Source organism: Podarcis vaucheri, assembly GCF_965113315.1.
Source record: "Podarcis vaucheri genome assembly, chromosome: 12".
Classification (NCBI taxonomy): Eukaryota; Metazoa; Chordata; class Lepidosauria; order Squamata; family Lacertidae; genus Podarcis; species Podarcis vaucheri.
The window spans coordinates 27,097,748-27,115,960 of NC_138750.1; the positions used below are offsets into that span (position 1 = coordinate 27,097,748).

Genomic DNA, 18,213 nt, shown 5'->3' on the forward strand with positions numbered 1-18,213 from the left:
TTAAACAATTGATTGCCTTATTAATGTGTTTGTAGAAAGGGAGTTATTGGTTTTGGGGGCGGGTGTTATGCATTTACTATACTCGTTCTGTATTTGTATGTTGTAAACCTCCCTGTGATCTTCAGATAGGGTTGCCATATGTCCGGAATTTTCCGGACACAGCCGGAATATGACAGTCGGAAACAGTGTCTGGACACAAATCGCTGCAATGTCTGGGAAAATCCGGATGTATGGCAACCTAGCTCAACAAATTTGCCAAAAAACCTTTTGTGTCTGGATTTACTTTTTGAAATATGGCAACCCTACTTCAGATGAAGGGCAGTATACAAATTTAATTAATAACAATAATAACAACAATAATCCTGGGCAAGTGGGGTGTGACAGTGGTCTGTCCTGGGCCTGGTATTATTCAGCATCTTTTGGCTTGTATTAAATAATAGAAGGGGTTTTCATCAAATTTGCAGATATAAACTGGGAGGGGTACCTAATACTTCAGAAGATAAAATCAGGTTTCAAGATGACTTTAACAGATTGGAGAACTAGGACAAAATGGTTATTCTGCTTGTATCCCCACAAACCTTTTTTTTAAAAAAATAAATATGTGGTTAAAGTGTAACAGTTGTTCATAATATTGTTAAACAATTTCCCCCACTTTTAAAATTTAGGTAAAAGATTCTGCCTAGTTAAAAATGTTGGGTACGAATTTATGACACACCAGGGGGATTCTGCATTCTTAGAACAGAATTTTATTATAACGTGTTTTAAGAGCCAGCTGTACACTAGGTTACAATAAAGAGTATTTCAGGAGCAATTCCACCATTGGTGGCCTATCCATTTGCTTCACATGCCTTACACAATTAATTCACAACACTTTATGGTGCCCATAATCTTGCACAACATTTAGCTGGCCAAAAAAACATTATATCCTAAAGGGCATTCTTTCATGTCATCCATGGAAGGCAATTCTCAACAGATGCGATTGCACCTCAATAAAGAACCAGTTTGTTTCCTTAACTCTTGTTTTAAGTTTATTTACTTGGGTATGTGTACATTATCAGATGGCTATTTTCTCTGTTTCTATATCATGTCCTATTTGTTTTCCATTTTTGCGATTTAATCCAATTATGATGTGAACTAATAAAAAATCAATCTTTTTTTAAAAAATGGTATTCCAGTATGTCTGTTATTTCAGTATGAAAAAACAATCTGTCCTGTATATGATTTGAAGAACTGGGCGTCAGATGCCTTTTTTATTCATATGATTAGAATCCTAATTCAATCAAACCCTCTTAATCATATATATTTTGTTACAGATACAGACCCGCGTGTATTGGAGAAGCAAGAACTACAACAGCCAACTTATGTTGCTCTCAGTTACATTAATAGGTAAGCTGCTTTTATATATAAATATGAGCCTATGTGGCTTTGAATAAAGAGTGGTTTTCTACAGCATCTAATCAATTAAAGGCTATGGATCTGTTGCAGTGAATTTCTAATGCAATCACAAGGGAATGCGGACAATATTGCACACTTCTGGAAACATTCACTATTATAGAGTTAAACTAGTAGATATTAACAGTGATCTTTAGGCATTCCCTGCTCATTTCTGGAATGGCTATTTGATGGACGTAGTTCCCACTTAGAGAACTGTTGATATTACTTCTACTTAAATAAGCGCAGTTTAGAAATATTTTCAGAAGCATTTGTACCCATTTCAGAAATTTTGGTGAGCTTGAGATGAACTGTAAAAATACTACTAATGGTTTTACGGCTGCTCAACTTCTCAAAGTGTTATACTTGAAGCCCATCCAAGCTTTGAACTAAATAGGGTGGTGGTGTTTGTTTTTATATCGTTTTTAAGCAAAAGATACATTAAAAGAACCAATATGTTCCCAACCACCACCATTCAAGAGATTCCCGAAACAGTTGCATCGTAGGAACAAAGAGTCCCGCTGAATCAGACCGAGCGTCAATGTAGTCGAGAATCTTGCTTTGCAACTGTGGATAGTCAGATGACACCAGCAAACCTACAAACAAAGCAGGAAGCAGGAGTGGTTAAGCCATGGCTCTGCTGATGTTGCTGAATTTCAGCTCCCATCAGCACCAGCCAGTATAGTTTGTGTCCAGTGACTAATTCCTGCCCAGCACAAGACGCTTTCTGAGCAGTGCCAACCATCTTTGGGAAAATGTAGTGTATAGATTCCGGCAATCACAGACTTGGCAACAGTTTCTTCTGCTGCGATGTCACTCTTCCAGTGACTATGCTTGCAAGAAATGTTGCCTGTTCTATACATTATTGCCCACTGCATGCAATTCCATGAACATGCATTGCTACTTGATTTCCATGAACATGCATTGCTACTTGATTTCCATGAACATGCATTGCTACTTGATTTCTTTTGAAGGACCCTAAGGATGCAATCATATATACACTTTATCTTGGAGCAAGTCACATTCAGCTTCAGTGAGACTTCCTTCTGGCTAAACATGCATACAATTGCATTCTAAATTAGGTTTCCTGTCATATGTCTATATTGACAAGAGTACTTTGTAATTGGGAATTCCAGTTTTTAAATGTTTGGTTCATTGCATATTGTTAGTAGTTTTCATCTTGCCATCTTTCCTGCTATAAAATCCAATATGTTCCCACTTTTTTCAGAGAAAGAATGGTATCTTGTGTTCTCTTTACTTAATGCACTGTTATTGCTTACAGTTCAGGGAAGGGCTTCCAGTAGCTGCTGGATTGAATATTTGTGACAAAGCACAGAAACAGCTGGTTCAAAGTAACACGTCACTTGGCAGATAATATTATTTTTTTTGTCTGATCTTATTTTTTTATATGTTGGCAGTGACCAACTGGAATCATGTGTTTTTATTCTTGTAGTCATATATTTACACCCTTCCCTCAGACTTGGTTTAGAGAAAGAACAAGACAAACTTCAGATGGTAATTCAAACAATGTGCACAGAAATGAATTTATTTATGAACAAGGGAATGCATGGCTTGTGGTTGTTTTTGTAAAAGGAATAATACTGTTGGGATATTTTTTTGAAGGGGAGGCAAGTTGCAAGAACCAGATAATTCATTCAAAATGTTAATACGTTCGACTTGATAAGATGCAAAGATTAATTTTTATCTCTATAAAATGAAAAGCTGTGAATATACTTTTAAGATGGAAAGCATACCAAATGTGTTCTAAACCTAAGATTTAGTTCTTTTTCTGAGATGGCCAACTGCGTCTGAGCATTATGACCTGAGATTGCAGGTGATGGTTTGCATTATAGCATACTCATCCATTTGAAAATATTTAAAAATCCATGAACATAGAAAGCTAGCATGTCAAGGAGAAGTCTAGGCTAGAACTGACAACTAAGTTTCTATGGGGATTTTTTGGTGGTGGTGGTAGGGAGTCCCTGCATGAACTCAGAAGTGGGAGAGTCAAAACACAGGCTTACCATCTCAGTGAGAACTAGTCTTAACAAGTGTGACCTACAACAAAACGTAGCGTGGGGTTCTCCTGTTCATGGAGCCACCCAGCCATGCCCCTTTTTAGCTCCACCCACAACAGTCAGTCAGCATTGTGTGGCAACTGAACATGCTCAGTCCTCATAGGTCTATTTTGGGGGGTTTGTCCTCTTAGTTCCTGCCCAAATGGTGGTGTTTCTTTTCTTTGGTACTTCTTGCAAACTTCAGGGTTCCCTAAGCCTACTGATACCTCCTTTTTGTGCAGTTATAGTGCTGTTTTGGCTGCATAAGGATCCATACTTGAGAAATGAGTTTGTCCTAGCAGTTCGAAAGCAAGTCAAAGTGCAAGTAGATAAATAGGTACCGCTCCGGCGGGAAGGTAAACGGCGTTTCTGTGTGCTGCTCTGGTTCACCAGAAGCGGTTTAGTCATGCCGGCCACATGACCCGAAAGCTGTACGCCAGCTCCCTCAGCCAATAAAGTGAGATGAGCGTGGCAACCCCAGAGTTGTCCATGTCCCTTTACCTTTACGCCTGTATGGGATTGATCCATAATTTCTCCTTGAGAAAGTACAGTGTCATTCTGAGGACTGATCATTTTGCATATGACATTAAAAACACACACACTTTTTAGTCTTTTGTGTGATACTCATTCAATACGTAAATGTTGTCTAATGTGTAAACATGTGTTTAATATGTGGTCCTGAGGTATAAAGCCACATAATGCAGCAACCTTGCTTAAAACTAAGGAGGTCTGGATCTAGTCAGTATCTTGAAGGGAGACAGTCTGGGAGTCTTCTGTACACAGCCTTGAGTTCCATGATGGAAGAAAGGTGAGAAACACATGTAATTGCCTGACTGTAATGATTCCAAGCCATCTGCATTGTATTTTCACATTATAAGCCTACTGAAGCCTTATTTGGACTGCAGTCCTAAATAGACGGAGAGATTGAAGGCAGTTCCGCTCCCATACCCAGCACCCTCACAGGCTTGAGCCAGCAAGGTGGAAAGGAGGGCAGACGAACACTTTTGCATTCCTGCACCCATTTCCTACCTCCCCCCCCCCATTTTTGCATGTTTTCCCATGCAATGTGATATAATGGGAGAGATTTAGACACACTCCTGAGAGTGATTAAACTTCTCCCTGCTTTAGGGGCACTTTGAAGCATTGGAACGGTGTTTAATTCTTGGAAGCAAACTGCTCCCTGGACTTTCCCCATTCTGTCCCCTCCCCTAAATCTTTCTTTTTGGCCCACCAATATTGACGCTAACATTGATATCTAACATTGGCTGATCCAGCCCATCAGTGGCTTTAGCAGCAGCAGAAAATGGGGGTACAATATAGGGCCTCCCTCTCAGAGACTGGATATCGGAAAGAGATACCCCATCTATCCCTTGTCCCCTGGGGCTGCCCTCCTAGTGGCCATAGGATTGCACTCTTACATGAGTAAATGACATTAAGGCATGCTCGCTTTAACTAACATCTGTATATACACATAGCCCTGGATTTCAGTAGATACAAAAGTGCAAAATGCCTTTTCAAATGCTGCTTTTTTGATTTCCCCATCAATAACAGAAAACTTTGCAGTGGAAATGATTTCCAGTTTCATGTCTGGCCTTTTGCAAACTCAGCTGTTTTAGATAACCAGGGTAAGGTTTAAATAACCAAAGGCCTGTTGCCTATACCGAACATGTACATTGTTAGACGTCCGCCCAATTCTGTTTAAAATGTAAACTTATGATTAAAAGCTCTGCAGTATGAATGGAACTGATTGTCTTTGGCACACAAGTAATAAAATGTTTGGATTTGTTGGTTCCATGAACTTGCTGTGTATCAGGGGAAAGGGTATTTATAGTCCTGAGCATATGGTACATATAAATGGGACTAAAATTAGGCCGTATAAACTTCAAAAATAATAATCTGAGTAAATATCAGAGTGCATTTGTGGCCTTTCTCCATTTTTCATGTATTGCACTCCTTCATTTTTACCAGTATGGAAGGGGTGTTAGTGGACCCCTTAAATTGTTATCCATTCTCCGTGTGTGTGTTTACAATTTTTGTGGGATTTGTGGGTTTAAAGTCTCATTGACTGTGATACTTTAGTCCAGATGGTTTTGGCTTTATATAATTTACTTCTTGAATGTGTGGTCTTCTAGTTGGGAAAGCCCTGGTGTGGTACGTGGGGTGAAAGTTGCGTTGCCAACAAATCTTTGTTACACTTTGGGTGGCAAATGTGAGTATTCATGATGCTTTGCTAATGTTTCACATTACTGGCAAAGCAGAGAGGATCTACACGCTTGGTGTAGGTCCTGAGCAGCAATAATGATTACCAAATGATGTTAAATGTTAAGGAAATGTGATATTTACTCTTCCTTTAAAAAGTCAAGTCTCCATATTGCAAAACCCATCACTCCAGAAACATAATGCATATTCATACTTGATACCAATAGCTCCAGCCAAAACGAAGGAAATCCTCAGTTACTGGTAGTTCATTCTGTCTTGGAAGGTATTGTAGACCCATCCGCTGTTTGTGTTAGTGGCAAATGGACAGCAGGCTTCTGGAAGATTAAAGTTATGACAGGAGATGAAAGGCCATCTTGTGGTGACATCTGACATAGTTTGGAAGAGATAAGAAGAGATCATGGTTGCTCATACTTATAGGTTATGCTACCAGTACAAGCTGCACAGTCTCAGAATATTATTCACCAAACTGATGGGTTGATGCTCAGTTTCTATCAAACAGGTTTAAAGCACAACATGGGTTTGCAGGAAGGGTTACGGTGGTCTCTCTCCCCCCGCCCCCCAATGTTTGGATACTAATGGAAATGTAAAACTCATTTGGGTTGCTCCTGCTGACTCCCACTCTTCGCACATTCAAAGGTTCCATTTGAAAAGACCCTATGCACGCACAGATGTGTGTTCTGATACCCTTGACCCTATACGTGTACATGTGTTCACTTTTGGGCTCCTTGCAAATGAATTCAGGGAGAAAAACAGCAGCTTAATGGTAGAACAAAGGCTTTACATGCAAAAGATTTATTGTTCAGCCTCCCTATCTCAAGGTATAGCTGGGAAAGACCCCTGTCTGAAACTCTGGACAGCTTAGGTAGTCTTTGGGTCTGACTCAGTACAGTGGTACCTCGGGTTACAGACGCTTCAGGTTACAGACTCCGCTAACCCAGAAATAGTACCTTGGGTTAAGAACTTTGCTTCAGGATGAGAACAGAAATCGTGTGGTGGCGGCACAGCAGCGGGAGGCCCCATTAGCTAAAGTGGTACCTCAGGTTAAGAACAGTTTCAGGTTAAGAACGGACCTCCGGAATGAATTAAGTTCTTAACCAGAGGTACCACTGTATTGTGATAGAAATTCAGAGATGTTCTCTGGCTTCCCATAAGAATAGACACAGCTTTTTTTAATAAAGAAAATTACTTTTTTTTTTTAGGTGTGTTTTTTTAAACTACAGTTGAGGCCCACAGCTGTTAGGCTGCTGAACGGAAAATAATATAGTGCAACTGACTTTCGGGGTTGGTGTGTTGTGCGACAAGCACACAGAGTGCAATGAGATTGAGTGTGGGGGGGGGAGGCTCGGTTAATTTCATTGTACACAGGTTGTACATTGACAATAAAGGTATTATTATCTAACAACAGTCTCCCATAAATTGTCAAGCAAGCTTTATGCTTGTAGTGGAGACAATACAGACCTCTAGACTGGGGTCACTGTACAATGGCTGCAGTCTGTTGCACATTTGCCCATGCTTAACCCTCAGTGGGGCTTGTGACAACAACTGTGTGCTGTATTTGCAATTAGTCTATATGAGGGGAAATCCGATTGTTTGTTTGAACAATACAGTCAGAAATTATTAGTGTCACAATGAAGAAGAGAAGAAGAAGAGTTTGGATTTGATATCCCGCTTTAACACTATCCGAAGGAGTCTCAAAGCGGCTAACATTCTCCTTTCCCTTCCTCCCCCACGACAAACACTCTGTGAGGTGAGTGGGGCTGAGAGACTTCAGAGAAGTGTGACTGGCCCAAGGTCACCCAGCAGCTGCATGTGGAGGAGCGGGGAAGTGAACCCGGTTCCCCAGATTACAAATCTACCACTCTTAACCACTACACCACACTGGCTCTCAATGTTCCTGAAAGTCTCATTAATGACAATTTGGACAGAGTTGCATAAGCATTGACAGTATTGGGCAATTACTCTCAAAATCTATTTGACTTTGAATATATGACTGTGGGTATTACTTGCAATTAAGGATACTTGCTTAGGATAAAGGCAACTTTGCACACCATGACTAAAGAAGAGCCATGCTATGTAATTCTCAGTTCCAAAATCTTTTCCGTTTGTGTCTCAAGCGGTTGGAATTCATCACTCTTACTGTGTTACAAGTCTGTTGGGACTTTTAAAACTGCTTATTCAGATTTTACTGTTTTGGACCTACAAGAGCTTGTTGCATTAACTTGTAGCTTGGAAAGAAATGAAAGAATTTTACAGTATTTTTAAAATAACTGCCTAGTAAATTATTGCAATAAAAGATCAAATTTTCTCAGTATCATCTTTTTCAAAGCAAAGGGTGGCATCCAGCTAAGTTTTAATCAGAGAAGACCCATTTAAATGATTGGAGATGTCTGAGTTAGGTGCATTAATTTCAGTGTGTCTACTTTAAGTAAAACTTGATTGAATACCACCCAAAATCATCAGGTTGGTATGCAGGAGGACATGAAAATCGGTTTCAGTTGAGCTTAAATGGAAGAATGGCTATATGTGCTTGTTTCTGTTTTTTAAAAAATCTTAGATCTGTTCCCAACAAATCTGAGGGTCAGCAAATAACCCCAAATTCCCTAAAACACTGTCGCTATTCTTTTGCTTAGCTGGCTAGCAGTGGAGATGCAAGTCACAGCAAAAATATTTTTGCCCTACAACTCCCATGATCCCTAGCTAGCAGGACCAGTGGTCAGGGATGATGGGAATTGTAGTCTCAAAACATCTGGAGGGCCGAGGTTGAGGAAGCCTGAAATTCAGCCAGATGGGTGGGGTAAAAATAATAGATGATGATGATGATGATGAGGTTGTGTCCCCCTCCCTCTTATTTCCACTGCCCTGGTGTGCTATTATGTAGCATGCCAGGAGGAAAGGTTTGATGTGGTTTTCTGAAGTACTACTATAGTGGCAGAATAACCCCTGGGGAGATTACACATCCACCACACTGGGGCAGCCTTCTTCCTTTGTGTTCCCACCCCTGCTAGCCAGTAAATGAATGCTATTTTAGCACTGGGGACCATTGAAGAGGGTTTGTTGGGAGGGAACAACAGGTGTATGTATGTGAAGGAGTTCTTCTCTGAGAGAGAAGAATCTGAGAATTTGTAAAGCTTGTCTCTCTTTTGAGGGGTTTTTCCAAGCCCAGTTTGGGAGAAGTTTGCTGGCATCCGTAATGAATATATGGAGCTGCCAACTCTTCCGCCCATGCAGAACCCCTGTGCATAAACAGACAGGAAAGCAAGCAGCTTTTCCAATAGCTTCATTTTGGGTTTGTCTTTGCCGGTTTCATTGCTGTTTTTATTCCCCTGAGGGAACATAAGAAGAGTCCAACTGGATCACGCCAAAGGCCTGATCTCAGTGATCAACCAGATGCCTATGAGCAGCTTGCAAGCTTCTAAGTGCGACAGTACTCTCCCCACTTGTGAAGGTCTGCTTGGTTGATTGTGGAGAGCCCAGAAAAACATGGAAATAAACATGAACCATGGTCAACATGTCTTGGGTGCTGTGAGTCCACATCACTAGCTCCACCACTTCATGGAGACTCTAGATTTTACCATTCCACTGCTCTGCCCCATATTGTGGTGGCTCTTGCTTTTTCTTTTTTATATTATCTCTAGATGCACAACCCCACCTTTTAAAAATTATATGTATATGCCACATGCATCTTTGTTATTTTGGAATTCCTCCTTTTCTTATCCCTTTTATATATCACTGCTGCAGTGCTGGCATTTAGTTACAAATAATTTTCTCCCCATTCCACTTTTACCAATACATACAGTGACTGGCTTTAGTCATGGAACAAACAGATCAGGAGACTTATATTTAAAAGTAGAAGGAATGCATGATGATTTATTAAAGCTTAATAATATAATATAATTTGTGGTAAAATGCAAAATAACGCCATGTGTGATATTTGTTTTAAGATGATACTGTTACTTTACAATAAAGTAATACACTTGCCTTATCTAAACCAATAGCCAGTTGTTCTTAAGCTCTCCTCCCACAGTTAACTCACTGTATGCAGAACTTGAAGAATCCTGAAGTGTTCACCCCAGTTAATTTACAGGCTTCATTGAGGTCTCTACCCAAAACATTGTTGTTTTTCTAAGAAAATAATCATGAACTGACAATCTGATATCGGCTCCCCTTGAGGACTGCTTCTGGAGTCTTTTTTTCTCCCTGCAAACCTTCTCAGCTTTACCTTCTGGTCATTTCAGCTCTTAATGTCCTGGCTTCTTCTTGAACAGCTGCCTGCTGTCATAAGGATCGCTCAGCCCTTCTCTGGCTTGTGACTGCTTCTTCAGCTCTTACCTACACCCTTTTCTGCATCTTGTTCTCAGTCCCTCTACGACCATCTCCCCCCCAAATGCTGTCCCTGCCCTTTTATTCTCTTCAGCCAGAACTCTCTAACCAATCACAAGGTGTTTCCCTCCCCTGAACATTAGACATCCCATTGGACCCTAACTAAGGACCAATGAGCTTAAAAAGGAATGTCCGCTAAAGGACCTATCACTGCTTGACCTTTGGGATTCTACTGATTCATATAAAAGCTGAGATCTACAGCCAACTGTTGTAATGGGAAACCTGACAAGATAATAGCCCTCTCTTTAGTAACTGTACCAGTGCAGTTATTTCTTGGAAAACTGCCAACTAAAATAATCCCTCTGCCCTGTACCTTCCTGGATTCAGCAGGGGGTAAACTGCCAATCTTTTTCTTCTTATTCGTTTAACCATTTACAAACCAAGACATATTTCATACTTGAACAGCATCTTTACATTTAAACTTCTCTCGTAATGTTACAGTTACTTCACAGACACCCATTAGAGGTTGGTGAAACTGCTACTAGTCAGATGCTCTTCCCATCTTCTCCCTCTTTCTCCTAGTTCCTCTGTGGTGATGTCCCTGTTGTCCGCATTTAGTGTAAGGTTAATAAGACAATATTCAGATTTCCCATATAAGGAGTTGAATGTATAGTGTGTGGTTATTTTTACCTTCAATATTGAGGGTTGTTTTGCTGTTTTTTACTTTGTTTACATTGTGGTTTTAGGTGATATCTTATAAACTGTATTTTGTAAAGTGCTCTAGGACCCTGGTTGGTTGGATGAAGGATGGTTTAAAAGCTGGACTGAGGAGGAATGGTGGAGACCGCCCCCCCTCCCCCTGAACCTTCAAGAGAACAGGAAGGCAGTATTGATTTACAGCAGTGGTTTGAGGGTCACAGCTCAGAGACAGGTGAGCAGAAGAGTTGGGAGGTGTTGGGAGAATAGAGCGGGGAGACAGAGACAGAGCAGCCAGCTGACACGTTGTCACTGGAAAGCATTCCCGACCCCCCTTCTCACAGAACCTGGCGTGCTTTGAAAGTGGAAGAGCAAAGGAGTTAGAGACAATTAGCTCCTGGCAGCCACCGTAAGGGGAAGTGTTGTTGCTAGGAAGCGAGGGGGGGGGAGTTCAGTTGGAACAACGCCATTATTCGATCGGCTGCCCCTACGACTCTGTCTGTGAATCTTGAATAAATACATCGGTAAGAACATCTTGTTTCTCCCATTTCTGGCATCCAGCCGTGAGGGAGAGGGATCGGATTCCTTGAATTCTGACACTGAATGAATGAATCTCTGTCTCATAACACTGTACCCTGACTTTGATCGTGCAAAGCCAGGGCCCAGGGGTGGGTCATGAATGTCTGACCAGCAGTAACAATAACTGGAGTAGAGTGCCTGGTGCTTACCCACAAAAGTGGCTTGTACTTTTCTTATCTCCAATAGTCTCCCATACCTCCTGGTATCTACACTGGTCATTACATCACTTTGAGATGTGTGTAGAGCTTGTGCCAATTAGGAATGCAGGCTAGCTAGAAGGTAAACTATGCAGTGGAAAGATGGATGACGAAAAATAAGTTGAGCTTGAATCATGGCAAGATGGAGTAATTCACATGGATGAGAACTTGGTCAATTACCTACCCTGGATGGGACTGCATACTGTCCAACATTTTCTCACCCAAATCTGGGTGGGGGCGCACACACACACACACCACTTTTTGGGTTTGGTCAGTCAACCGGCTCCAAATACATGATACAAAGCCCTTAACAACTTAGGTCCAGGTTACCTGCCAGGTTGTCTCACCTCATATATGCCCACTTGACCGCTTCAAGTCTGTGGAACAGGCAAATAATTTACTTGAAAGAGAGAGAATGGGTGTTCAAGGGGAAATGATAAGGTTTAAGTGCAACCTGAATGCAAAATTAGGCCATGTTAAACTTGTGAAACATTTGAATTCAGTATTTGCCACACTAATGTGACATACTACTGGCACAAAGATCAGGCCATTACATTAGGCTCGTTTATTTTAAAAGAAGAAACAACGCCATCCTGAAATGTCAGCTTTCCAGACTTACCTAGAAATTGAAACACTTCTCACCTTTATTTTATGGAGCTGTCGTATTTGAGCCAAATATCTCTGTCTGTTACTGGTAGTCTCGTGGTGAAAAGTGTGCTATATGTCTGAAAGAGAGACGGCAGTTCTAAATCAGTTCTATTGTCTTGAGATAAATCCCTCTTCTCTTGCTCTCCTCCATTTATTCAATCGCTAGGTGTAGGATCTTAGTCAATGAGCACAGTCCCATCCCTTGGCTTTCACTCCATAGGTCAGAGGTGAGAACAGCCATATTAACTCCTTTATATGAATGAGCAGGAAACCAACCTAACTAGGCCAGAGAGGGTGAAGTGGCTGCTGAGTGATACCCAAAATTTTACAACTGAATAGAGTTGTTCTCAGTAAGAGCTCTTCTCTGACAGCTAGGAAGTTTAGGGCAAAGAAATCAGATTAATTAGCAGTTAATTGTAAAGCGGACTTGGATATCTAACGTACACATATGTGACTCCCTTCTATTTTATCTGTCCTTGTGGTTTTACTGTATATTTAGTGTCTTTTGATGTCATGGCTTCTGACTAGCAGTGGTGCCTGGTGCACTGCACGCCCCCCCCATCCCTGCCTTCCTTTGCTACTGCCAACACATCACCCCCTTCTCGATCTACTCCCCCCTGGCTTCAAATCCAGGATTGTAATAAGGCTCTCCAGTGAGGGCTGCGTGATGACGTTCTTATGTGTTTATCATAGAGAGTGATATGTGGCCTTTGCTTCCTTCCAACTTGCTGGTTCAAAAAAGTGTCATCGATGTACACTCTCACGTGCATGAGCATGGCAGCTACAAACACCCATCTCTATTTAATTGTTACCTACTCTTTGTTTGGTAGGGCAAAGCTTAATAGTTGCTGGTTTTATGTACATGAAAACTACTATCATTAAGCTGAATGATGCGTTGGCAGGGGTAGTAATACTTATGCTTAAATTCTATTCAGATAGCTGCAGCAAGCCTGTAAACATTGCCACTGCAATCGTAAATGTATATATATATTTCTACCAAGAAAATAGTGCTATTCTATCTCTGTGTCCTATATTCAGAGGTTGTTTTTCAGCTTATTAAATACAGGTGGGATATGGACTTTGTTACTCAAACCAAGAGGTCCAGCAGATTAAAGGAACTACCACTGACTCTGGGTTGTTGAGCTCCCACTGATTGCAATTGCAGTCCATTATTGTCTTGTGGCTGAAGTTCTGTTGCTGGCTTGCTTCATCATTTTGTCAGTTCACTAATAAGGAGGTCACCACAGGTACAGAATCCTGGATTTATGTGTGGCAGATGATAAAGCATTATGGGAAATCTGCCTCTAAGAAGAGGCTGTTGATGCGTGTTGCAACTGGCACCCATTCTATGGCTCCATAATTGACAAGAAATGCTATTATTAAGCAGGTCTGTTCAGATAATTAGCATTCAGGGTTGCATTTTTAATCAGACTTGAGTCAGATAATTTATCACAGAAGTAGCAAGCTGTCAGGGTCATACAATAAATACTCATTAAAGATGAATAAAGATTAAGTGCAGCCTGAAACAAAATTAAGCAAAGTAGTACTTAGGAATCGTTTCACTTCAATATTTGCTGTTAATAATTTGATGTGATATTGGCAAAAAGATCAGGTCTCTGTGTTGAGCTCATTTGTGGACGAGGTGATAATATTGCGCTGAGGTGTCTGTTCAGCATCTATCTGAGGCTGAAACATTCATAATTGATTGCAAAAAAGAATATTAATTTTGAAAAGCTGATTTAGTATGACTGCTCCAGCAGTAACTGGAGTCCTTCTGTAATAAGTTGACACATTAAAGAGAGAAGTGTTCCATCTTGAAAGCAGAACTAATTTGTTAGCATTAGCAAGCTTCTGCACTTTGAATTCAGTGCAACTCTCTTATCTTCAATAGGTTCACACATGAGCAGTTTGTGGCACTTTCAAATGGCTTCCAGTTAATTAAAAAGACACAGCATTCAAATAGGTCCTGACAATAACACAATACTAAGGGGTTTTGTTTTTTTAGAGGCATCTAGAGGCTAAGAATATTGTAGGTGTAATATGACCTCAAATACAAATATAGGCTGTAATCTGTTGGTAAGGTCTCCTGTGTGAACCCCCTTTACTTCAGTGGGACTTGTGAAGAAAACTTTGCATTTGGATTAAGCCCACAGCCGTACCAATGGAAAGGAATAACGTGAAAGCCCCTTAAAATATTCCATGAAGAAAGAGAGTATTCTTATTATGGGAATTAAGATTTAAAAGCTGCTCTATGAAATGTTGAAATAACTCTCATAATTATTTAGGGGGGTTGATCCTAAATGCTTTTGTTATTTGTAGAGCAGCTTCCCTGATTTGGTACTTCCACCCAATCCGTAGATGGCAGAGCCAGCAGGGGCCATGTTGATGGGCTCAGGGCCAGAGAGTCCATCTTCATGCAACTGGGAATTGTATGAGCACCCAAAGAAGACTATAGTGTATTCACATGCTGAGGATATTTTATAGCAAACTAAAGTAAAATAAAAAGGGTACAAACCTGTTCTCATTACTTAGAGATAAGCCTGATTGAACTTTGGTGTGTCCCCCCCCCCAAACCTGATGTAATGTAGAGCCTGAACCATTCGCCTTCTCAATCCAGCCCGTGGACGGTCTGAGAATCAGCATGTTTTTACATGAGTAGAATGCGTCCTTTTATTTAAAATGCATCTATGGGTTATTTGTGGGTCCTGCCTGGTGTTTTTACATGAGTAGAATGCGTCCTTTTATTTAAAATGCATCTATGGGTTATTTGTGGGGCATAGGAATTCGTTCATCCCCCCCCCAAAAAAATACAGTCCAGTCCACCACATGGTTTGAGGGACGGTGGACCGGCCCACGGCTGAAAAAGGTTGCTGACCCCTGGCCTAAATAGTGAATCGGGAAGATCCCAGTTCTCTCTCCTGCCATGATCTTACTGTTAGCTTTAGGCAAACAACCCGCTGAACTTCTGTTTCCCCATTTGCAATAGGGGTGACAACACTATTGACTTCCTTCCAGGGGCAGAGGAAGGGGTGTGTGGTGGGGGTGGTCCGCCCCGGATGTCACCACTGAGGAGGTTGACAAAATACCGGGCGACACTCACTGAGGGGCCTGCCCCACGCTGCCCCAAATGGTCCGCCCACCGCTTCCCCCTCAGCTGTAGGGCAGCTGAGTGGGAGGAGGCAGGCAGACTCCTCGGAGGCCACCGCAGAGTGTCCTGCCGCGGCTTGCCCCAGGCGCCCGATCAGTTTGCTCCACTGCTGCTTCCTTCATAGGATTGTTGTAAGGATTACAACCAAAAAAAGTATGTGACACACTTTGAGTACTTGCTTGCACTATGCAAATGTTCAGTATCACCATCAGCAGCATCTTTATCACCATTCTTATTAACCCAACATGCATATGATTGAAGTTCATGTCTAATTTTGCAGTTCGCATATCTGTCAGATTCTGAGATTTTTTTTTACTTCTCATTTGAAAGGATCGTTGCCTTTCTGTGCCCTTTCTTTTGCTTCATTCAAATAATGGGCCATCCAAGTTTACATGTTGTGTAAGATAGAAGGCTTTATCACACTGAAAATTATCTACAGGCGCTAATGCTTACTTCTTAAACATGGATAGTTAAGCTGTCATAACAGTTTACAGTGGTACCTCGGGTTGCATACTCTTCAGGTTACAGGCGCTTCAGGTTACAGACTCCGCTAACCCAGAAATAGTGCTTCAGGTTAAGAACTTTGCTTCAGGATGAGAACAGAAATCGTGCTCCGGCGGCATGGCAGCAGCAGGAGGCCCCATTAGCTAAAGTGGTGCTTCAGGTTAAGAACAGTTTCAGGTTAAGAACGCACCTCCGGAACAAATTAAGTACTTAACCCGAGGTATCACTGTACATTGATATAAACTGGGTAAACTGTATTAATGTGCATCTTGAAATAATTAGAATTGCCATACCTCCAGAATTTTGTGGACATGTCTAGAACACTGCATTCAGCAGCAGTGTCCAGGCACAAATTGGCTAAATATCCGGAGACAGATTTCCCATAAAAATAGCTCAAAAACAACTTTGAGCAAACTTTTTTTTAAAAAAGCCCAACAAAGCGCAGTGATTTTTCTGTCCGGATTTTCACTGTTTGAAATATGGCAACCCTAGAAAAAAATGAAATTGTAAAGCAAAAGCTATCTGACGGGTGCTTCTACATCTCTAAAGATGAGTTTAAAATGACCAGAGAGATGGATATTCATAATAAAACGAGTTTCTGTTTTGTGAAATTTTGGGTGGAATAATGAATGAATTCACTTTATTTATTCTCAGAAAAACTCATACATTCACCAAGGACTATATCAAACTGTTTCCCTGCACTGACAGAAATATCTTTGATACAGAGTGAATTGAAATGAGGAGGAGGTAGTTTTTGCAAACTCCCCTTTCTCCTGAATCCTCTTACTTTGTTGCAGAGCAGGTGTGTCCCTCAATCCTCTGGGTCAAATAACTTTCTATCAGATGAAGGAACACAACTGGATACACCCTTTATTGTATTGTTTTGTAAATGTCATTCTACTGAGAGGAAAATAGTTAATCTTAGTCTATCTCTAGTATTAGTTCTCATTAAGTGCTAGTGACACATTTCCCCCCTAAACCAATTTTTGACAATATTTTCCTTGTATGATCTTTTACATTTCCTTCCCACGATGCATGCTAATGCCAGAATTACTGCTGGCACACTTGTGTTTGGGAATTATCCTGTAATTCTGGGAAGGATACTTATTTTAAAAAGGAGTGCAACAACACTCAAACTTTGGTTGTGCCAGCTGGGTGAGAAACAGCAACAGGCAGCAAAAGCCTATTTTCCATTCCCAACAAGCCTTGTCACATAACTACTTCTTTTTTAGTGAGCTGTCTGAAATGCTTCCAGCAATACAGTGGTTTTAGTAACTATCATTAAAAATAATATATCATCCATTTCTTTGCACTGGGACATACAGACCATCCACAGTTTCTTATCACGGTTGTTTAGTTCTTTAATAAAGTTCTGGTCTGGAAAGTAAAGAAAAGGTTAAACTGTTCTTAAGAAATTTGAATAATGGGATGTTAGAAAGAAATAGGAAGTACCCTCTGCACCTTCAGCACCAGTTCCAAACACAGATACAAAGGGATAAATTTGCATCAAGCAGTCTGCTTTCTAATCTCAAACAGAAGTGTAAATCAGATGTTAAACCATCAACCACCTAAAAGAACAAGTATATTTAAGCTTCTGTGTGGTGATTTGAAATACCGGATTTCAAAAATATTGTGCTGGCAAATCGCAACGTGTCTCCTTTTTTTGGGGGGGGGGGACCAATGTACTGGTTTTAACATCTAATTTCCTGTCCTTATCTTCTTTTTGCCAGCTCACAGTAAGAAGCATTGGAGGAAAGTCTCCTTTTCTTTCCTGACTTAAATATTCCCAGGGAGGTTTTTCCCCCACTACAACTGGCTAGCCCATTATGTCCTTAAGTCTGCCAAGCTTGCCAAAACTCAGCAGGTAGCCCACATGGTATGCATTTCTGTGTGAGAAAGCTTGTCCTGATGTGGACAAGATGTGTTTTTAAATAATAAAAAAACCTGCAACTTGCCCAAAAGTGCTTTAAAAAAACATATCCTCTAAAATCTGGACAGATACAAAGAATGGTGCTGATCAAACATTTTTGTAGGCTGATTGTATCAAGTATAATGATGCATATAGCCCAGAGAAGAGAAATGTGGTTTCCTAAATTGATTTCTACATTACACATTCCTATTTAGTGGACTTTTTTTAAAAAAAAAAATCCTGTAGTATGAATAGAACTGTTTTTCTCCTGCAAGTCTGCATATGTTGGAATTTCATGCTGAACCTGCTGAGTGACACACAATTATGAGGATTCAGTTATATTTTAAAGGAAATTTCTAGCCTTCAGAGTCTGACTCGTGGAAAATTGGCTTGGAAACCTTCAGACAGTACCTGCACGTCAGGCCCTCGAGTCAGGTTTATTTATTACGATTGTTTATTTGAAGAATTTTTTTACCTCACTTCTCAACCGAAAAGGCTCCCAGA

The 18,213-nt window shown here is 40.8% G+C and overlaps 1 protein-coding gene across 1 annotated transcript in view; it reads left to right on the forward strand.

Moving 5' to 3' along the window:
* Positions 1–18,213, forward strand: part of JAZF1 (JAZF zinc finger 1) — a 119,529-nt gene that overhangs the window by 64,233 nt on the left and 37,083 nt on the right. The window contains exon 2 of the mRNA XM_082193555.1: positions 1,314–1,386. Within this exon, the coding sequence (XP_082049681.1) occupies positions 1,314–1,386 (73 nt within the window). The remainder of the gene's footprint in view (positions 1–1,313; positions 1,387–18,213) is intronic.